The sequence below is a fragment of the Rhinatrema bivittatum genome, chromosome 2, assembly GCF_901001135.1.
Source record: "Rhinatrema bivittatum chromosome 2, aRhiBiv1.1, whole genome shotgun sequence".
NCBI lineage: Eukaryota > Metazoa > Chordata > Amphibia > Gymnophiona > Rhinatrematidae > Rhinatrema > Rhinatrema bivittatum.
In genome coordinates this window covers 809,862,093-809,886,019 of record NC_042616.1, presented here as the reverse complement: position 1 = coordinate 809,886,019, position 23,927 = coordinate 809,862,093, and the positions used below count along the sequence as shown (strand labels likewise).

The 23,927-nt window shown below is 42.4% G+C and overlaps 1 protein-coding gene and 1 long non-coding RNA gene across 4 annotated transcripts in view; one reads left to right on the top strand and one right to left on the bottom strand.

Moving 5' to 3' along the window:
• ARHGAP39 (Rho GTPase activating protein 39) overlaps positions 1-23,927 on the bottom strand; it is a 725,782-nt gene that overhangs the window by 11,736 nt on the left and 690,119 nt on the right. For all 3 annotated transcript variants that reach the window (XM_029592209.1, XM_029592211.1, XM_029592212.1), the window contains one exon: positions 808-977. In XM_029592209.1, coding sequence (XP_029448069.1) covers positions 808-977 — 170 coding nt within the window. The remainder of the gene's footprint in view (positions 1-807; positions 978-23,927) is intronic.
• LOC115085792 lies at positions 14,035-19,208 on the top strand. Its single transcript, XR_003854963.1, has 3 exons — positions 14,035-14,150; positions 17,239-17,328; positions 17,950-19,208. It is a non-coding gene; the product is annotated as an uncharacterized LOC115085792 (long non-coding RNA).

Here is a 23,927-nt window from a genome sequence, read left to right as displayed (position 1 = left end):
CCCCCATCCTGGGTCTTCTCTCCTGTCTCCCCTATCCTTTCTCTTTCTCTATAGCCCTATTCCAAGTTTAGTCTTCCAACCCCCTAAGTCCCAGAAAGCTTTTCCTTATCCCTGAAAGGCTCTCACTGTGCTCTCTTTCCCACTTTGAAGCTCTCATCATGCTCCTTTTCCTCCACCTCTCAAATCTCTCTGACCTGCACTCCCCCCCCCCCCCCCCCCCATTTCCAGTGCACCTGACCTACTCTCCTGTTCCTCCTTTCCAGCTTGCAGGAGAAGCACCTCTTAGTATTAAATCAACTTCCTTTCTGCACAGGGCTAGTCTCATGGTATGAGCAGCACAGATCCTCATACATCTTGCAGCTCAAATCGCGAGACTGGCCCTGTTCCTCATACGAAGCATATTGTATTAAGTACCACTTCTCCTTCTGGGCAGGGGCAGCAGGAGGGAACTGGTGCTGGGGCCACCAGGAGATAAGCAGCAATGATATCAGAGCCGTGGGGAACAAAGAAAAACAGTGGCAGTAGCAGTGCCAGGATTTTCAGGGTAGAGTGAGGATAAATTGGGTTGCATCTCTCTGCTCAGCTGTAAAATGCCACCCTCATGGAGCTATTGCCCAGTGCAAATGCACAGTGGGTTCTGCCAGTCCTGTCGAAGTCCATTTCCTGATCTGAGCTGATTAGCAGTTGTCACTTTTAGAGTGAGGTCTGAGTCCACAACCTTAGAGGATATGAATACTCTGCCTCCTGTATTCCACACATGCACAGGAAGCAGGAACCAAGATTGAAAATAAGACCTGGATGTCTTACCTGTAGGAAGCGGATGAGGTAGCAGAGCACCATCTTGTTGATCCTAGGCAGAGAGTGGATGACTGAGATTGCCGCCTCAGGATTCTCATAGTGGGTGATGCACTGTTCATAGAACTCATGGGGGATAAGAGGTTCCTCCAGTTCTCGATACCACAGTTTTAGCAGTGAGGCTGGGGAGAGAGAAACATGAAAAAATATTTCACATAAAACAAACAGGTACGAAGTGCATGTATGCACTCACCTAGCAATAGTCCACCGGTTTAAAATCAGGCTCACACAGATTGGATGCAGTCTCATTCTTGACCACATCATGTGCCTCATATTTTTTTTAATTATATGTTTATTGATTTTTCAAATAATTTACAGAACATTTAATTCATAATCAAAACACGGTTTCACAACAACATTTTCAAAGTATATTCAATCTGATTTATGATATAATCAATAGTAAGTTTTCTAATCAACAACTTAAAAGACCAGAGGCTTGGTAACAAAGGGGAGATAATATAACAGAAAATTTCTTTTGCCTAATTTCCAGCACAAACATACAATTATTCACTGGGTATAGAGGATACTACGGCTGACCTTCTTTGTTCAATAAAAATTTTTAAATGATCAGGCACGAAAAAAATAAACATATCTTGTTGTTTTTTAATTATACACTTACAGGGATAACGCAGTGTAAACGAATATCCAATAGTAATAGCTTCTTGGCGAAAAGCCAAGAAGCTCTTTATTCTTAACTGTGTGGCTACTGATAGATCAGGAAAAATCTTTACCGTACCTTCATGAAAAAAGATGGGATATTTACTAAAATATTGCTTCATCACTTTATTTAAATCTGATGGAGTCATAAAAGAAACCAATAATAAACCCTGATCAATTATCTGGTTACTTGTACTTTCTAGAAAGTTTGTGAGATTCCCTTGAAAGGGCATCTCCTCTGGGGTTTCTCTTTGGTAAGAAATAGCAATAACTAATCTCAGGCAATTCACTTTCAGAAAAAGACAATACTTCTTTAAGAAATCTATGTAAAGTTTCAATTGGAACTTCACCTACTACACGAGGAAAATTAAATATACGAAGATTCAATCGTTTAGCATTGTTCTCAAACATTTCAATACGCCTGGATAGAAAATCCCTATCTTTAACAGTAGCAACTTGAAATTCTACATTCTTTTTCCCCATTTCCTCTAATGTTTTAATTCTACTTTCTGAATTATTTAAAGCGCTTTGGATATCCGTTATTTCCTGAGTATTATTCCCTGCAATAGAGTCCATTTTTCTTTCTAGCCCTTTTAAATTGGATGTCATCAATGCCATCATATCCCATAATAACTCCAGTGTGACCACTGTGGGGCGTGTCAAGGTCTCTGATATGTCCTCGCCTCCCATTGCTTGATTTTCTTTATCTAGCTCAGTTTCCTAAGTAGTCTGTGCCCTTAGATCTCCCATCGAGCTCAGATTAACTCTTTCTATACTTGGATCCCCTGCGCCTTTACCAATCGGCGTCTGTGACCCAAGAGCCATAGGTTGTACTTGTGAACATCCCAGAGTACTCTCAACAGCTCTCTACTCCGGTGGTAATCCTAGATTGGGACTCAGCGAAGCCTCCTCCATGGATTCAGACCGTCCTTCCATTTGGCCTAAATCAGCAGATTCTTTGGCTGCCGGTTTCAGTGCTGGAGTAGTCATAAAACGAACAATTTCCTGCTGTGAGAGTATCGGGAGGGGTAGGGAGGGAAACACCCTGACTTTCCTCTTCCGTTCTGGAGGTATGACCAAGCAAAGAAAAAGATTTTACCACACCTGCAGTTTGTCCGTTTTCCCACTGACAATGCGTTTATTTCGCCTCTGTGATGGCTGTTTCCCGGACCAAAAATTCCCCTCTCTCATCCTCTCAAATCCGAACTAAGCCGAACAAAGCCGCGCGCCACTTAGGCACGCGCAGTTTTGGTGGTGCGCCGGCCGCAGAGGCGTGCCTAAGGACGCCGATCTTATGGGCGTCCTATGTCGGCTCCTCCCACCAGTGTCACGGCAAGTGGGAAAGTTCAAACAAGCAAGAAACAGCTCACCGGGGACTCCTTCAGCCAGAAAACAGCAGCGCTTGGGAGCATCCCAACGCTGAACTTATGGGCGTCCTGTGTCGGCTCCTCCCACCGGTTCACGGCAAGCGGGAAAGTTCAAACAAGCAAGAAACAGCTCACCGGGGGCTCCTTCAAACAGAAAACAGCAGTGCCCCCATGTGCCTCATATTTATGTTACATCTCTGTATTTTAATGAAGTTAAGTTCAGAAGCTGAAAATTGAGGTTTCAATATACTCGGGAAATAGGCAGGCATATCTGGGAACACTAGCGGGCCGATACAGTACAATACACTCCGGTGGAGCGCACTGTTAGCCCGCGTTTGGATGTGTGGTTTCGACTTGCTAGCTTTACCCCATATACAGTAAGGGGTAATAGCGCGTCGAAAACGCACATCCAACCCCCCCCCCCCCCCCCAAAAATAATAGCGCCCGCAACATACAAATGCATGTTGATGGCCCTATTAGTTATTCCCGTGCGATACAGTAAGTAAAATGTGCAGCCAAGCCGCACATTTTACTTTCAGAAATTAACGCCTGCCCAAAGGCTGCCGGTAATTTCTGCTGGTGCCAGGAAAGTGTACAGAAAAGCAGAAAAAACTGCTTTTCTGTATACCCTCCGACTTAATATCATAGCGATATTAAGTCAGAGGTCCCAAAATTTAAAAAAAATCAAAAATTAAAAAAAAAAAAAAATGAAATCGGCTGGCGGCCCGTGGGTCGGAAGACGGATGATCAATTATGCTGGTGTCCATTTTCCGAACCCGTAGCTGTCAGCGGGTCCGAGAATTGATGCCGGCAAAATTGAGCGTCGGCTGTCAAACCCGCTGACAGCCGCTGCTCCTGTCAAAAAGGAGGCGCTAGGGACACGCTAGTATCCCTAGCGCCTTTTACCGCAGGCCCTCATTAGCATATTCTTTCCCCCTGAATTGCGCGCACAGAAGAGCGGGCGCTCGCCCGCTCTCCTGCGACTTTTACTGAATCGGCCTGTAGGTGAGCTAAGTAGCCCTTATCTGATGACATCTTCTATGCTTCTTTTTTTTTCAAAATCATTTTTATTAAGACAGAGAACAAAACAAATGCATATAACCACCAAAAACATAGTGTTACCAAAAACGTATATCCAGTATGCATTGAGAACATCATCATCAATTGTGCATTCTTATCTTACAGCATTTTGTTTTATAACCACACAGAATACTTCCCCATAATGCTTCCCACCCTCAAAGTCCTGTCCCCAATATCCTCCCACCCTCTTATCTACCTCCAATTGTGCCCATTCATAGTCTCCCCCTTCCTGATACCCCTCTCTTACAGTGCTTGTTCTTTTTCACAATACTTACCTACAGTGCAAAGCAGAGAAAATCTTAAGTTAGAAACTGACGTTATCGAATGCTTTCTCAGCATCTAAGTTGAGAATCAAGCTGTTTTCTGAAGATAGCATATTATTACTAAAAATCGCCAGCACTTTTTGGACATTATTAGCTCCGTGTCTACTCGCCACAAAAGCCGTCTGATCCGGGCCAACCAAAAAAGAAACCATAATCCTCAGCCTTGTTAAAATAGAGGGTAGCATTTTAACATCCACATTTAGGCAGGATTATGGGCTAAAATGCAGGACTTCCCAAGTCCTTCCCCTTCTTAGGTAACTCTATGATAACTGCTTGGTTCGTGGGTGAGGACGCAAAGCCATGCTGAAGAGCATAGTTGTACATATGCTGAAGAGGCAGTAGTACTGCCTTCCCCCCTTTAAGGTGAGTGATAGCCCTAAACACCTCTGTCTCCGCAATGGGCATGTTTAATTTTGCCAGTTGCTCCTGGGAGACTTTAGGTAGCGATATATCCTGAAAAAATTCTCTCTGTCCTTCTGGTTAAAAAGCCCAGCACTATACAAATTTTGATAATAAGCCCGAAATATTTCCAAGATCTTATTTGAGTCAGGCAGAGGAATTCCTGCGACATCTCTTATACCCGTAATGTATGTTTTTAGCCTCACACCTTTCAGCAGGCATGACATCATATTCCCTGCTTTGTTAAGCCAATTTGTAAAACTGAAATTTAAAGAAATTGAGAGAACAGCAAGCTTTCAGGTCCAGCAAGTGATTCAGGGAACCCCTAATGGCATCCAAATTCCTCTTATGACTCTCAGACACTGAAGATACATGAATTCGCTTTAGGTCATTAAACAAATTGGTGAGGCGAAGGATCTCTGCATCTTTTTTTAAGCACATATGTCAATAATTCCCCCATATAACTGTTTTCCCCGCTTTCCATAGGATCGTGGGGGTAATTTCTGAGGCATCATTGAACTGGCAATATTCTTTCCATTTAGTTCATAACAGCTCACAAAATGTATGGTCCTTGGTGAGTCCTGGGTTCATGCGCCAAACGCTCTGGGGCAGATTTTCAAAGGAGTATGCACGTAAGATATGCGCGTACCTCCCGAAAACCCGCCCCAAACTCCCCCTGTGCGCGCCGAGCCTATGCCTGGGGGGGGGGGCGTGTCGCGGCAGCGCACCATCCGGGGGCAGGGCCGTGGGCGTGGTTCTGGCCTGGGGCGTTTCGGGGGGTGGCCGAAGCCTCCGAAACTGCTCCTGGGCCAGGGAATTGCGCGCTGGCAGCTGGCCCGGCGCACGCAAGTTACGCCTGCCTCGGCTGGGGGGGTGGGATAGGTAGGGGAAGGGAGGTGAAGGTGCGGGGGGTGGATGTAAAGTTCCTTCCGAGGCTGCTCCGATTTCAGAGTGGACTTGGAGGGAACGGAGGCAGGCTGCACGGCTCGGCGCACACAGGCTGCCGATTTTGCATAGCTTTGTGTGCGCCGACCCCGGATTTTAAAGGATACATGCGGCCAATAGTAATCACATTTAATGCTTGGATGGACTGAATTTTATTTTCAGCCTCCAAGATCCTATTAGAAGTCATACTGGCCTGTTATTGAATCCCAAGGATTTTTTGTTGAAAATTGTAGGTGAGAGAGTCCATTTTATTCTCTAGACGTCTCATAGATGACCCGTAGCTTGCCAGTAAGTCACACAGTGCCTCAAGGGTCACTGCCTCCGGTCTTGCTGGAACTTGCAGTGACTCACCAAGCACACTGTTCGATGTTAAACACTGGCTACTAGCCACAGGGCCTCCTCAACTCTCCTCTCTGGAGAATCTCTGGGCCAGTCTGCTTCCGAGCCTCCCACGCCAGAGATTTGTTCCGCTCCAGCAGAGGGAGAATTCTCTATTTCCAGCACGCAAAAAGGAAATGCTCCCTCCACCCCAGTCGCTCCTACCGCGTCATTGGTATGCGACTGGGGAGCGTCCCTGCCGGGGTCACGCTCTGCCGGAGGCGGATGGAGGTCAGGGCTGAGGGATGCCTCGTCCGCCGGAGATCCCTGCTCTCCCCCGCAGAGACTCACATCGGATTCACCGGCTCCCTCGTGTACTGGCTGGCTCATGAATCGCAGGATATCCAGTTGCCCAGGAGGAGGTAAGGGTTCTGGGGGGAAATCCTGACCTTCCCCTTTCTCTTAGATGGCATGGTAAGCGAAAACAGTTCAGGAAATCAAGATTCATGGGCAGCCTGCATTCAACGGCCTCTCTACGCCGCCATCTTTGACTGGGTAAGTTTAACATCAGGACTTGCTAGAGAGATAAAGTTCCTGGATGGAATAAATGACAGTTTTATGGAGAATTGGGTTCAGGCACCAACGAGAAAGGGAGAAATTTTAGATCTAATTCTCAGTGGAACGCAGGATTTGGTGTGAGAGGTAACGGTGGTGGGGCCCCTTGGCAATAGTGTTCATAATATGATAAAATTTGAATTAATGACTGGAAGGGGGACAGTAAGCAAATCCTTGGCTCTAGCACTAAACTTTCAAAAGGGAAACTTTTGATAAAATGAGGAAAATAGTTAGAAATAGTTAGAAAAAAACTGAAAGGTGCAGCTGCAAAGGTTAAAAGTGTTCAACAGGCATGGACATTGTTTAAAAATACAATCCTAGAGGCACATTCCATATGTATTCCACACATTAAGAAAGGTGGAAGGAAGGCAAAATGATTACCGACATGGTTAAAAGGTGAGGTGAAAGAGGCTATTTTAGCCAAAAAAAACATCCTTCAAAAATTGGAAGAAGGATCCATCTGAAGAAAATAGGATAAAACATAAGCATTGTCAAGTTAAGTGTAAAACACTGATAAGACAGGCGAAGAGAGAATTTGAAATGAAGTTGGCCATAGAGGCAAAAACTCATAATAAAAACTTTTTTAAATACATCCGAAGCAAGAAACCTGTGAGGGAGTCGGTTGGACCATTAGATGACCAAGGGGTTAAAGGGGCTCTTAGGGAAGATAAGGCCATTGCAGAAAGACTAAATTAATTCTTTGCTTCCGTGTTTACTAATGAGGATGTTGGAGAGATACCAGTTCCGGAGATGGTTTTTACGCCACACCGCCCTCCTTACCTCCTTGGTGACTCCCTCTTGCTCAAATGGAGTGTTGGCTGCCGTGGCATCATTCTGCCGACTCCCTCTGGCGTCCCCGGAGTGGCTTGACTCTGCTAACCGCCATGATTCACTAGAGCCTAAGGGCGCGTGCACGGTGCTACCCCGACTGATGTACCAGCAGTGGCGCGAATCTCAGGGGCATCCCTCTGAGATGATGTCATCTGTACCAGATATATAAGGTCTCAGAAATCACTAACTAATCGAGTCAGCAATCGGGTTACTCTACCCAAGCTGCTCTGCCTCCTCGGACTTACCCGGGGTACCCGCTCCTCGGGGGCCTCGCTCTCTCAATGTTTTTCAGGTCACAGTCAGGAACCGGTACTTGCTCCTCGAGGGCCCATGTTCCCGGACTGGTTGCGGAATACTTATTCTGCCTGGAAGTCATGGCTGCCTACTACACCAGTGAGTCACCTTCTCTATCTCAGAGCTTTCCCTGGAACCAGGTACTTGCTCCTCGAGGGCCTAACTCTTTCCAACACCTGGACTACTTCTAGAGACTATTGTGTGAGTGTTACCATCAAGGTTCTGTTCCTGAACTCTGCATACCCTGCCTACTACTAATTTTCTCCGATTAGTCTTAAATGTCCTACTTGCTAACTTTATGAAATGCCCCCTAGTCCTTCTATTATTCGAAAGTGTAAATAACCGATTCACATCTACTCGTTCAAGTCCTCTCATGATCTTAAAGACCTCTATCACATCCCCCCTCAGCCGTCTCTTCTCCAAGCTGAACAGCCCTAACCTCTTCAGCCTTTCCTCATAGGAGAGCTGTTCCATCCCCTTTATCATTTTGGTTGCCCTTCTCTGTACCTTCTCCATCGCAACTATATTTTTTTTGAGATGCGGCGACCAGAACTGTACACAGTATTCCAGGTGCGGTCTCACCATGGAGCGATATAGAGGCATTATGACATTTTCTGTTTTATTAACCATTTATTTATTCCTAATAATTTATTCCTAATAATATTTATTATTATTTATTCCTAATAATTCCTAACATTCTGTTTGCTTTTTTGACTGCTGCAGCACACTGAGCCGACGATTTAAAAGTATTATCCTCTATGATACCTAGATCTTTTTCCTGGGTGGTAGCTCCTAATATGAAACCTAACATCGTGTAACTACAGCAAGTGTTATTTTTCCCTACATGCAACACCTTGCACTTGTCCACATTAAATTTCATCTGCCATTTGGATGCCCAATCTTCCAGTCTTGCAAGGTCCTCCTGTAATGTATCACAATCCGCTTGTGATTTAACTACTCTGAATAATTTTGTATCATCCGCAAATTTGATAACCTCACTCATCGTATTCCTTTCCAGATCATTTATATATATATTGAAAAGCACCGCTCCAAGTACAGATCCCTGAGGCACTCCACGGTTTACCCTTTTCTACTGAGGAAATTGACCATTTAATCTGTTAAAAGAGGGGCGAACCCTGTGTCTAATTACAGAATAAATACCAGCTTCAGACGGTAATAAAGAAAGGGGTTTATTAATACAGGTAATTATATAGAGGAAGGCGGATAATTCCTCTAGGAGCAGAAAAATACAGAAAGAATTTAGTACAAGCAAAGGTGTACAAGGTCTGTTTAAAATCTGCTCAGTGTTCTTCACGTGTGCATCAGCTTATAAAGGGTCTGGGGTCTGCTGTTATCAGTCATCTGCATAATCCACACCCTTTACCTTTAATAGCCAATCGATATATGTTTTAACATGTGTACTTTAGCTTGCTCTTACTATAGGCCACAGGCCTCTTCTTATCAGTTAGAATAACAAACTTAGTTCCATCCTTCCAGGAATGATGTCATCTGTGCTGGATGATTCTCTGGCAAGTTCAATGATCAGTGCTTCATAGTGCTATAACTACATATGTGCAGGATATATGCAGTGCACTATTCTACAAATCCTACTCTCTGTTTCCTGTCTTTTAACGAGTTTGTAATCCACGAAAGGACATCGCCTCCTATCCGATGACTTTTTAGTTTTCTTAGAAGCCTCTCATGAGGGACTTTGTCAAACGCCTTCTGAAAATCCAAATACACTACATCTACCGGTTCACCTTTATCCACATGTTTATTAACCCCTTCAAAAAAATGATGCAGATTTGTTAGGCAAGACTTCCCTTGGGTAAATCCATGTTGACTGTGTTCCATTAAATCATGTCTTTCTATATGCTCTACGATTTTGATCTTGAGAATAGTTTCTACTATTTTTCCCGGCACTGAAGTCAGGCTCACTGGTCTATAGTTACCCGGATCGCCCCTGGAGCCTTTTTTAAATATTGGGGTTACATTGGCCACTCTCCAGTCTTCAGGTAGAATGGATGATTTTAATGATAGGTTACAAATTTTAACTAATAGATCAGAAATTTCATTCTTGAGTTCCTTCAGTACCCTAGGATGCATACCATCCGGTCCAAGTGATTTGCTACTCTTTAGTTTGTCAATCTGGCCTACTACATCTTCCAGGGTCACAGTGATTTCGTTCAGTTCGTCTGACTCATCACCCCTGAAAACCATTTCCGGAACTGCTATCTCCCCAACATCCTCATTAGTAAACACGGAAGCAAAGAATTCATTTAGTCTTTCTGCAATGGCCTTATCTTCCCTAAGAGCCCCTTTAACCCCTCTGTCATCTAATGGTCCAACTGACTCCCTCACAGGTTTCTTGCTTCGGATATATTTTAAAAAGTTTTTATTATGAGTTTTTGCCTCTGTGGCCAACTTCAATTCAAATTCTCTCTTCGCCTGTCTTATCAATGTTTTACACTTAACTTGATAATGCTTATGTTTTATCCTATTTTCTTCAGATGGATCCTTCTTCCAATTTTTGAAGGATGTTTTTTTTGGCTAAAATAGCCTCTTTCACCTCACCTTTTTACCATGACGGTATTCGTTTTGCCTTCCTTCCACCTTTCTTAATGTGTGGAATACATATGGACTGTGCCTCTAGGATTGTATTTTTAAACAATGTCCATGCCTGTTGAACACTTTTAACCTTTGCAGCTGCACCTTTCAGTTTTTTTCTATTTTCCTCATTTTAACAAAGTTTCCCTTTTGAAAGTTTAGTGTTAGAGCTGCAGATTTACTTATTGTCCCCCTTCCAGTTATTAGTTTACATTTGATCATGTTATGATCACTGTTGCCAAGTGGCCCCACCACCATTACCTCTCTCACCAAATCCTGTGTTCCACTAAGAATTAAATCTAGAATAGCTCCCTCTCTTGTTGGTTCCTGAACCAATTGCTCCATGAAGCAGTCATTTATTACAGCCAGGGACTTTATGTCTCTAGCAAGTCCTGATGTTACATTTACCCAGTCAATATTGGGGTAACTGAAATCTCCCATTATTATTGCACTGCCAAATTGGTTAGCTTCCCTGATTTCTCTAAGCATTTCATCATCTGTCTGACCATTTTGTCCAGGTGGACGGTAGTATACTCCTATCATTATACTCTTACCCAATACACATGGGATTTCTACCCATATAGATTCTACTGAGCATTTAGTCTCTTGTATGATCTTTATCCTGTTGAACTCTATACCCTCCCAGACATAAAGTGCCACACCCCCCACCAAGTTGATCCTCCCTATCATTGCGATATAATTTGTACCCTGATATAGCATTGTCCCATTGGTTATCCTCCTTCCACCAAGTCTCTGTGATTCCAATTATGTCAATCTCATCATTTGTTGCTATGCACTCTAACTCTCCCATCTTGGTGTTAAACCACAACCCAATGGTAACTAACCCTGATTTAATGGTGGCTTTAATTTGAGTATGGAACAAAAGATGAGAATCAATCTAACACCAACATCTTTAATCAGTTCACAGGTAGAGAAAGACAGATTCTCAAAAGAAATAGAAGTATGCTGGCTCAAAGAACATGTTCTACTGATTTAACAGAAATTTGATTTTTGCCATGTTAAGAGACACATTTTTTGATGTAACCATTGTCTAATGGAGGGCATACAAATGTGCAGGTGCTCCATGGTATCATGCCAAGTGTAATGAAGATGAATGAAAAATTGGAGATCATCAGTGTACATTTTATCGTCATCAAAGATACTAGTGACCAATTTAATATTAAGGGCTAAATAGATGTTAAATAATACTGTTGATAATGCAGAGCCTGAGGCGCATCCTTTTCATTAAAAACCACTGTGAGTAGTCATTCTTACATTTGATTTGCTGTAAGCGATTACTTACATAAGAAATAAACCAATCATGTATTTTGCCTGCAATGCCACATTCCTGTAATTGATACTGGAGTATGGCATGATCCATGGTGTCAAAGGCAGCGGAAATGTCTAAAGACACAAGAAGATACTGACAGCCACTGTCTAACCTCTTTTAAATGTATCACTTAGGGAAAGCAGTAACTGTTCCGTACTCATCCTACGTCTGAAACCAAACTGATGAGGGTTAAGTACCTCTTTTTTTCCAATGAAATCTGTAAGTTGCAACTATACTCTCAATGACCTTAGATACAAATGGCAGTGAAGAGATGGGTCTATAACTACTTGGATCTGAAATATCCAGACCCGACGTTTTCAAAAGAGGCTTGACAACTGCTTTTTTTATGCTATCAGGAACATGGCCTGCCTCAAGTGATAAGTTGACAATGGAAGTCTAAAATAGGTGTGACGGACTCCTTCGTAACTTTAAATAAAACCACTGGACAGTTGTTCTCTGGACAATACAGCTTGTTCATAGCAGAAATGATATTACTCACCTTGACTTGAGAAATATTTGAAAAAGTCATCCAAGTAGAGTCAGTAGACTCAGGAGTCATGGAGTACCATTCTGGAACATTGGAGAAACCTAAATTAAGGTTCTCAATTTTAAGTCTAAAATGTCTCAAAAAAGACTCCACAGAAGGGACATTATCATCAGGAAAAAACTGAGATGATTTTGGTGTACTAGTAAAATGTGTGGCAAACTGAAATAAAGCTTTGGGGTTATAACCATTTTGCCTGATCTGTTTAGAGTAGAAATCCTTGCTTGCTTTCAAAGTTTGTGTACGATACTGATTCAAAAGTAGCCTGAAATAAGATGCTAAAATGGGAGAAGGTGACTTATGCCACTGACGTTCGCTACATCTGAGTGTCCTTTGTAAATATTTGAGATCAGAGGTGAGCCAAGGTTGGGACTTCTTTTGAAAAGACCTAACGAGTTTAAAAGGTGCTACTGAGTCAAGCACAGAGGTGTTAGTCATTCCAGAAAATAATCAGATCATACAAATGGATGGGTTGAGGAGTTAAGTGAGAAGAAAAACAATCAGCAAACTGGGTGACATCAATATGGCCACAACGAACTTGAGAATGACACACTACAGGCAGAGTATTAGGATTGGAATGGGCAGAAAATGAAAAACGAATTAAGGAATGATCCAACCAGGGCACTTTTTGAATAGGAATGGACTCCAGGCTACGTGATTTGTATGAGTAATTAACGAAAATAAGTTCAAGTGTATGGCCTAACTAACTGATGCCAGCCTAGAGAGGCAAGAATATCCAAAAGCAAGATACAGTGGGGCAGAGGGATGAGAATTGCCAGTTGGGAGATTGAAGTCTTCTAAAATGATCATATAATTGAGGTTAGTTTTAGAAGCTAATAATTGCTCAAAAAATGGAGAACAGTAAATTAAACAGATGGAAAAATCAGCAATAACAAGCAATAACATTTCATACTGTGAATCCCCACCTAAATCTTCGAATTCTGCTTTTCAAATATACTTGTAGATGATCAATAACCCCCCCCCCCCCCACTTCTAACCTTTTTCCTAGGTAGAGAAAAACAGGTATAATTTGCTGGGCAGATTTGATTAAGAATGGTGAAATCAGAATTAAGTAATAAGGACTCGGTTACACAAAAAAAGTCTGGTTGTTTCTCTATAAGCAAATAAAAAATAATATCAATTTATTTATTTATTTAACATTTTTTCTATACCGACCTTCAAGGTTGAATACCATATCAGGTCGGTTTACATCGAACAGGGGTAGATCAGTATAACGTAACATAACATAAGGAGCAAATTTTGTGGTAAGAGACAAGAGCAGAGAAGCAAAAAGTTACATAATAACAAGGACCTTGAACTTGGAAGCTGGTTCAGCTGGAAAAAGAGAAGCCTTAAGAAGGTATTAAATTAAGTACATTGTGATATGTCCAAACTAGTAAATGAGGTGAATATTGGCGGGGCGAAGTTCCATATTCAAAAGCTGAGTAGTTATCTAGTGAACGTTTGATGGATCAGGGAAGGCTTGTAAGAAGAGCCAAGTTTTGAGTTTTTTTTTAAATGTAGTTAGGCACGGTTCCATTCTGAGTTCTGAGGGGAGGTTGTTCCAGATGGATGGACCTGCTGTAGAAAAAGCAATTTGAACAAGACAAGATGACTGAGGAATAAAAGAATGCTGTTTCAAACAAATAAATAACCATACTGACCTCGCTTAGTGATCACTGGAATATTATGCTCGAAAGATGATGTAGTAAGGGCACCATAATCCACACTATCAAGGTCCATGCACTTGTCTGCATTTGTCACACACGAGGGAGCAAAGGAGCTTGTTGTGCTCCTTTATGTGTGCGACAGTGCCTCTGGCGCCAGCCACTAGCTCTTAACCCTCTTGCTTGAATGACATTAGCAAGGGGGCGGGGTCTTGGGCTACAGATGACATCGGAGCGGGTAGCAGGAACAGCAAAGAGCCTGAATCATCTCTCATGCTGGGCCAGGTGATGTAAAGCAGGCAGATGATCCAGTGAGAGGTAAGCAGCACAAGCAGAAAGGTTTGTCTTTTTGATGATGATACCAAAATCCTCTGGGTCTGAGCTTTATAGCAATAATGTTGCCAACAATGTACACTAAGTGGCATTGCTCCTGACTTGTCTCAAGTAATCTTATAATCTGATGACTGTGAAAAGGACTGAATAATTTTCAGCAGATTGGGAACTGATCATCAAAATAGGCAGTCAATTTACAGATAACCTTACAGAAAGAAAACCCAGACATAAGAGTTATCCTGCCTAATAGCTAATAGAAGAGGCTCAAGCACTAAGTTAAAAAGATAGGAGTGAATTTTCAAAACATTTACACATGTAAAATCCGCATATGCGTGTGTAAGTAGCTTGTACTTGCATATACGCTATTTTATAAACATCAAAAGTATGTACATATTTTCAGACTTGTGCGCACATGTACGGGAGAATAAAAGGGTGATCTAGAGGCATTATGGGGTGAGGCCAAGAGGTATACATGCATGTTGCTATTTTATAAGAGACTTATGTGTGTACTTTTAGCAAGCTATTTGTGTGATTTTACATCTGCTAATTATCGTGCACAATTGATATCAGACTCGTCTATTGTTTACTATTGATTGTGTAGGAGGTCTGGGTGAACTGGGGGGGGGGGGGGGGAGTGCAGAGTGAAGAACTAGGATGGTTTCACTGGCCTGGAGAACTGGTGGAAGTTTTGGCAAACTGGTGATTTAAATTATGTGTGCATGTTTTAAAATATACCAATCTCCATGCAAGCATGTCATATTTTTTTGAGCATAAAATATACACTTGTATGTTTTAAAAATAGGTAGGAAAAGTACATACTTTCAAGGTACTGCAGAGACTGGTGCAAAATGAAACATAAGTGTATTTTATAATCTGTGTGTACCTGATACGTGCAGGTTATAAAATACTGTAGTAGGTCTTGGTGTAGCCATATACATGCATATATGGGATTGCATGGAGTGGTTTTAAATTTAGCCTCATAGGATGAAGGTGAATACCCTTGATATGTCCCATGATATACCTGGAAATTCCTTGAAATGTAGTTGTTTACCAAAATACTTGCTAATGGACAATAGTGTATAATTTCCAACATATTGATATATTCCCACATGTAAACCAATCAAAAGTTTTAAATAAATATTGCTGCTCAGTACAGTTGATTGCATTTTCAGCATTAAGTAATAAGGCTATAATAGGGTGTTTAAATCCTGTAGCTATTTGAATTATGTTAGCAGTCTAGCATTGCTTGCTATACCTATCAATTAAGAAACCGGTTTGATCAAAATGTAGTAATTTACCAGTTTTAGGCTTAAATCTTTGTGCAAGCATCAAAGACTAGATTTTGCAACCTGGAAGAATAACTTTAAAAGAATTATGCGCGAGCCCATGTATATGAAATTTATATCATGTGCACATAATAATGCACACAATATTAAATATGCATAATTTTTACATGCACGTTGCTTGTGCATTTGCATGTGATTTTTTGTTTGTAATTAACTTTGCACATGTATCATATACATGTATGCTTCCATGATGTGCAACCTACAGATCTTCCGGGGCAGGGTCATTCTGCAATGCCACCACCAGCTTACCAGCCTCATTTCACCACCAGGGATGATGCTCACCTGGTGTTCCTATTGCTGGAACACAAAAGGGGTATGTTCTCCATCCGGAGGGTATGGAGGAACCTCCGGGAAAACAAATAGGCCTGGAAAGGCCTGCAGCACCAGTTTAAAAATGAAGCATCATACCCACATAGGATAAGTAGACTGTGGCTATTAGGGGTACGGGTTGTTTAGAGTGTGCGTGGGGGGTTACTAGGGGTCTTTAGGGGTATGTGCACTGGGGTGGGACTGCTTAGAGTGTGTGGGTGGGTCATTGAGGGGGCTATAGGGGTGTGGGGATGGGGGGTAAGGGCTGGGGATAGGGGATAGTTAGGGTGTGCATGGTGGGTGACTGGAGAAGCCCCAATGTGGCTTATATTTATTTATTTATTTATTTATTTATTTATTTATTTAAAAGTTTTATATACCGACATTCATCAATGATATCACATCGGTTCACAGCGTAACATGAAACTAGTGCCTGTGGCGGCGCTTTACATCGAACATGTTTAACATAATACAATTGAAACATATTGAAGCATTATAACTAGAGAGTAAAGGAACGGTAGGGGAAATAAAGATTTAAACTAAAATTAAAATAACATATTTACAAGAGGGTAAAAGAGGAAAAAAGGAGGGGGGGGGAAGTGACAGAAGAAAAAAGTTAGGTTAATAAATTATAGTAGGCAAAGTTTGCAGGTATATACAATATGTACAATTATAGGGAATAACATAATTTAACAGTTGAGCAGGGAGGGGGAGAAGGAGAGGAGGGGGGGGAAGAGATAGGCAGGGGGGTAGGGTGACACAGAAGGGAGGGAGGGGAGGTAGGGTGTATGCTTTAGTGAGAAGCCAGGTCGAGAAGGTAGGCATTATTCAATAGGTTTCTATGAGTACAATAACAGATGTACATTCCATTAATAGCATAATCAATGTACATATGTTGTCAATGTAATATAATGCAAGAGTGAAATCATAGGCAACGATAATAAGGAATGACTTAAACCAATAGTAATAAGCATAGTAAAGGTGCAGATACGAGCTAGAATTTCCTCGGGGCATGTAACAGATTTAATGGTGGTCTCAATAGCAGAGTAAACCAATGTCCTTCTTTCAGAAGGGAGAGATTTGGCCCTGTTGTACAGTTCCTGTTACTCCCCAAAGCTGTGTGTTCTCTATTATACAAGAGTTATTCCTTTTTAATTAGCTATTACCAGAAAGGGATATTCCCACTGGCTGGACTGCCCAGCTTGCTCCCTCATGAAAAGGGGTACCATGAGAGTTCATGGAATATCTCTGTTCTGGGGTATTTTGGGGTCTGGTGGCAGCACACCGCTTCTAGGTGCATTAAGAGACTGCAAAGAGCCATGCTACACATGCCAGACATCATAGATGCATACCAGTATGGCAATCGCAATAACAGCTACAGTGTACACTCAACTTTGTATTCCTATTCTTTTGTATAGATTGAAAACCTGAAGAAGAACATCTGGGAGTGTGGCAGAGAAAACAGAGATGGCTGGATTAGCTGTGTACTAGGTGGGATGGGGTTGGAGGTAAGTTCGTAATATGGCCATCAGGGAGATTTTCACATGGTCTGTCTATGTCCTGTTTCCATCACCAGCCATACTATTGGCCTGCCACTCAATACAACCCTGTCTCTGATTTGAGCTTAAACAAACAAACTTTGACCTTGGCATTTCTCTGGATCATATGCACTACTGCCATGAAGCATTATTTGGAAGGCATTCTCCGGCCTAGCTAGAAACCATGTAGGGTGTTTGCACCCACTCCTAAATTTATTACAACTGAAAGTATATGTCCATATCCTATAAACACCAATACCCTATGTGCCGCATTATGGCCCTTGATACCTGGTTATGTAAACCACAACCCAATGGTAACTAACCTCACCAGAGTCTACCTCTGAGCCCATATCACAAGTGAGGCAATCTCTAGTAAAATACTGCTGAACTGAAGCTTCCATATTTCAAATAACCATTCTATGGCCTTGCCATCACCTATGTGAAGTGGGTGACCTGCAGCTAGGATTAATTCCCTTTGCCTACACCTATCTGTGAAAAAGAATGCTCTCTAAATGCTTGTATGATCATGAACATCACACCCTGGAGCTTATGAGAACACAAAATGACACACATTTTCTGTTCTCTTCACAGATGACATCTCCCTGTTGTTGTTAGAGGAGGAAGAGGAAACAGAAGATGATGATGATGAGGGCCTGGATCCTCCTGATGCTCTTGCAGTTGATGCCATTGTTGGGGAGGAGCAACAGCCAGCAAGATCGGCATCCCTTCCATCACCACTTGGAGGGGACTCAATGGTGGCAGTTCAACTACTCCCCCCAAAATATGGGAGGCCTCAGGCCAGCAGTACTATTCATTCCTCTCCCCATCCCGGTACGGCCTCCTCCCCTTTCTTCCCTAGATCTAGGGATGTCGGGATTCGGGCTAATCAGCCCTTGCTGGATGAGGGAGGCCTAGATCTCCCTTGACACTTCCCACCATCTTCTGCTGACCTGCCTGTAGCTCCTCAGCCTGGTTCAGTGACTGGAGTCCCAGCTACACGCTGTAAGGCAGTGTCTGAGGAATTTTTCTGACAGTGCAAACAGATTGTGGTGGAGATGAGAAGAGTCTGAGCTGATCACAGGAGTCTGGTCACTGTGGTGAAGCAACTCGTGGACACTTTAAGAGTGCCTCATGGCAGCTCTTGAGCTCATTGGCATGAGTCCGCTACCACTGTGAGCAGACTTCTAGGCTTTCAGGACCTGATCTCTCTAGGTCCCTGTGTAGCATGATCCAGCTGAAGACTTTGTTGTCGGAAAAAACTCCTTCGCCAGCAGCATCATCAACACCAGAGGCAGCCCCTACCCTAAAGACAGAGGCCGATTGGAGCTAGATGATGGCAAGCAGTGACGCCCCAGATGTGGTGGAGGCCATAATGGAAGACTCCCCTATGGGCAAGGCTGGCGGTGACACCGGAAAATTCTCCTGGGCCGAACAAATGGAGGCCCAAGAGCAACGCGAATTAGCAGTGGAGATGATACTATCGGTAATTGGGCAAGGCAGATGGGTTCCCAAATCTGTGGAGTCTGAACCTATCTGGCTGTATACTCCATCTAAAATGTACTCCCACCATTTCAAATTGGCACTACCCCCATGACTTGCTCGTGCTGCAGCAGCAGATACAACCTCTACGAGCTCTGGAGTCTCATTCAGTTGGTTTGGGCCAGATCATATTTACACAAGATGGAGCGCTGTGAGTGGGCCACAGCCATTACCCACATTGAATGGTATGGCTGGTGATGGAAACAGGAAGCAGTATTGGGATTTGAAACCTGGCTTCCCTGGTTTGCAGCCCACTGCTCTATTAGGCTTCTTCTCCACTCTTAGTAATATCATTTATAATTTAAGCTGGCCTTTTGTCATGCAATAAAGATTGTCTCTCCATATGGAACATCATCCTTTTCTTTCCTACTCCCTATCTCTTAAGTAATTCTGGGGCAGAGTGTGTAAATCCCAATTTTAAAACTGGTGACCGCAGTGGGCGTTGGGCTGTTACCGGTGCTAATTTACTTCTGCTGTATATCAGCTCTAAGTCAGGAAAAAACTCGTTATAGCCAAAAACTGACTGGGTGAAGGGTCTGGGTAAACGGGTGGAGTGGAAGCTGAAGAACCAGAGGGGTCTGGATGACCTACAGATACACTGAGAAAACTGGTGGACTAAGTGGTCAAACTGGTTATTTCCCTCACGCATGCACGTTTTAAAATATGCTCACTTCCGCGTGTAAAAACCGACAAATACATTGGACAGATATGCTATTAAAGTTTCCTCACATAACTGCTTAATATTAGGAGCACACATGCGAGCCTTAGGCATATTTTAAATTATACACATGCACTTGTGTGCCCGATTTAAAATTCTAGCACTTGTGCATCAGCACCCACGTAAGCACATATGTGGGTTCACGTGCGCTTATTTTAAAGTTACTGTTCCTATGTCTAAATTGCTCAAGAATCTCATCATCTTTAAATACACAGTGATCCTTATTAACCTATTTCTAACTCTATTATGTGAGTGAAGGTGCTGTGCTAACAATCTTTTGCTTTTATTGCTAAAGATTTTATTCTATTTATACTTAAGAATCTGTAACTGAAGCATTAAATGATTATCTTTACTCTAAATATGTTGGCTGTTCTGGCCAGCAATTTCTTTCTCCAGCGCATCCAATTCCTTCATCCTTTCCTTATACATCCTGGCACTATAACTGATAACCATCCCAAACTGTACCCTAATCTAGTTCTCCTGCTTTACTGAATATAAAACAATCTGCAATAGCCTGCTTGATATGCTTAATAAAGTGAGGGCAATTTAAGAGGGCATTAGTCAATCTCCCAAGCTGAGACTTAACACTCCTTACGCCCCACTGAATAGAAATGGATTTAGCAGTGTGGTTGACATGGTAATTGGATACCGTTTAGCCTGATGTACAAGTGGCATAAGATTTCTAGAGACCAAAACATAGTCTATGTGAGTGTAAGATAGATGTGCGATGGAAATGAAGGCGAATGCTCCTTGCGGGTTGGATAGGATACTGGATAAAGCAGAATGTACAATGATAGATTTAGAATTCTGGCATTCCTAGGCACTGTTGGTGCTGTCGCCCCGTCACACCCCCCTTCCCTTCATTTACCCCCTGATGTTGGACAACAGGAATCAGAAAGTCTAAGGCACAGTCCCCTAGTTTTCTGTGGCAGATCCTGTGGCAAAAAATAAAAACTTCTGACACAAACTGGCAAATAATTCCATCTTTTATATTCACTATAAAAATTGTTTAGACTATAATTAATAGTATGTATAATTTTATTTTTATTGGGTGGAACAATGTGATTTCAAGTATCAGTACAGGGAAGAGACCTTAGGATGGGGAGAAGAAGGGAGGAGGATCAGGAATGGAGTGAGGAAAAAAGGGAAGGAGAGTGAAAAGGAAAAAGAACAGATGGAGAGAATAGGGGAAGGAGAAGATTAGTAAAGAAAGGTGGAAGGAAGGCAAAACAATTACTGGCATGGTTAAAAGGTGAAGTGAAAGAGGCTATTTTAGCCAAAAAAAAATCCTTCAAAAATTGGAAGAAGGATCCATTTGAAGAAAATAAGATAAAGCAAAGAAGTGTAAAACATTGATAAGACAGGCAAAGAGAGAATTTGAAATGAAGTTGGCCATAGAGGCAAAAACGCATAATAAAAACTTTTAAAATATATCCAAAGCAAGAAACCTGTGAGGGAGTCTGTTGGACCGTTAGAAGACCGAGGGGTTAAAGGGGCTCTTAGGGAAGATAAGGCCATTGCACAAAGACTAAGGGGCAGATTTTAAAACCTGCGCGCGAGCGCAGATTTGTTTGCGCAACCCGGTGCAAACAAATCTATGCCTGATTCTATAACATGCGTGCGCTGCTGCGCGCATGTTATAGAATCCAGAGTTGGTGCATGCAAGGGGGTGCACAATTGTGCAACTTGCGTGCGCCGAGCTGCGCAGGCTGCCTCCGTTTCCTCCAAGGCCGCTCTGAAATCAGAGCGGCCTTGGAGGGAACTTTTCAACCGCTCCCCCCCACCTTCCCCTATCTAACCCACCCCCCCCCGCCCTAACTAATCCCCCTGCCTGCCTACCTTTGTTTCAAAAGTTACACCTGTCTGAGGCAGGTGTAACTTGCACACACCAGCAGGCTGCCGGCACGCAAACCTCCAGCACAGCCACAGTGTCAGAGATGCCCTCAGCCCCAGGACATATGTGTGTGCACCCCCAAGCTTATGCAAGATAAGCTCAGCACAGGCAGGGGCAGCTTTTCAGGGGTTACACACATAACCCTTTGAAAATCTACCCCATTATGCTTCCGTGTTTACTAATGAGGATGTTGGAGGAAATACCAGTTCCAGAGATGGTTTTCAAGGTATTACACATTAAGGAGAGAGAGAAAGAGAAAAAGAGAGAGAGAGAGAACACACATAGCTATAAGGCTATTATAGTAGTTAGGTATTTATACCTCTATATGAGGTCCACCTAATTATTCAAGGTGAGGTTTAGATAGTAGTGTAGGGGTTAGGGGCCACTTTCAAATTCAGAGTGAGACGTACAAACAGAGCAGTACACTCTTGTGAAGATTTGATGTCCTTCGGAGTGAGGAAACTCACACAAAGATGAGATTTCTACAATGTTCTCTCAATCTGGCTTGATGGACTCTCTACCTGGGTAACATCAAGCTAGGTTGAGAGAACATTGTAGAAATCTCATCTTTGTGTGAGTTTCCTCACTCCGAAGGACATCAAATCATCACAAGCGTGTACTGCCCTGTTCGTACGTCTCACACTGAATGTCAAAGTGGCTCCTAACCCCTATACTACTACCTAAATCTCACCTCAAGTAACTAGGTGGGCCTCATATGAGGTTTAAATACCTAACTACTATAATAGCCTTATAGCTATGTGTTCTCTCTCTCTCTCTCTGTAGGAATTGTGGCCCTTAGTGCATAATACCTTTGAGAAGCACTAAGATAGTGCACTTTGCAATAAATAGGCTATTATCATAAAACATGCCCCTCTTCCTATCACATGTAATAGCTTGATGAATCCTGGCCTAACTTTGTTATCCCGACTGTGTCTGAATATGGACCTCCTAGTGTTGGTTATGATTAGAGAAATAGTTGACATCATGGTGTAGTGTTTGTATTGCCCTTGAATTTGCAGTGACGACTGCTCCAAGATGTCTAGCCATTCCTTGGATTTGATAATGCATTCTTGGAAAGTAAGAAACTCAGCAATGAGGTCTGAAAAAAAATAGATTTCAGTTGTTGCACAGTCTCCTGGTTTATCTGGAGCATTGTTTTGAGACATTGATATTCCTCCATAATAGATCCACTGGTATGCCCTTCTTTCCTTCCCAGGTGCTATCTTTTAGAGGAGATGGAGGCTTAGTTTTTCATCTTTTATGTCTGATGTTGCCATAAATTTGGAATCAGCTTTATCATTTTTACTGCTAGGTATTTCTGATGATAAATGGTGCCACATTTTGGGTTGAAATAAAAGAAATAGGTGCAAAAACACTTGTTGAAAAGAAAGCTGTGGGGAGCTAGAGAATTATGTTGCCATTTCACTGGAGCCCTTCCTTCCTTCCCAGGTGCCATCTTTTACAGGTGATGGAGGTAACTATAGACCAGTGAGCCTGACTTCAGTGCCGGGAAAAATAGTGGAAACTATTCTAAAGATCAAAATTGTAGAGCATATAGAAAGACATGATTTAATGGAACACAGTCAACATGGATTTATGCAAGGGACGTCTTGCCTCACAAATCTTCATTTTTTGAAGGGGTTTAATAAATATGTGGATAAAGGTGAACCGGTAGATGTAGTGTATTTGGATTTTCAGAAGGCGTTTGACAAAGTCCCTTATGAGAGGCTTCTAAGAAAACTAAAAAGTCATGGGTTAGGAGGCGATGTCCTTTCGTGGATTACAAACTGGTTAAAAGACAGGAAACAGAGAGTAGGATTAAATGGTCAAATTTCTCAGTGGAAAAGGGTGGACAGTGGAGTGCCTCAGGGATCTGTACTTCGACCGGTGCTTTTCAATATATATATAAATGATCTGGAAAGGAATACGACGAATAAGGTTATCAAATTTGCGGATGATACAAAATTATTCAGAGTAGTTAAATCACAAGCAGATTGTGATACATTACAGGAGGACCTTACAAGACTGGAAGATTGGGCATCCAAATGGCAGATGAAATTTAATGTGGACAAGTGCAAGGTGTTGCATATAGGGAAAAATAACCCTTGCTGTAGTTACACGATGTTAGGTTCCATATTAGGAACTATCACCCAGGAAAAAGATCTAGGTATCATAGTGGATAATACTTTAAAATCGTCAGCTCAATGTGCTGCAGCAGTCAAAAAAACAAACAGAATGTTAGGAATTATTAGGAAGGGAATGGTTAATAAAACGGAAAATGTCATAATGCCTCTGTATCGTTCCATGGTGAGACCGCACCTTGAATACTGTGTACAATTCTGGTTGCCGCATCTCAAAAAAGATATAGTTGCGATGGAGAAGGTACAGAGAAGGGCAACCAAAATGATAAAGGGGATG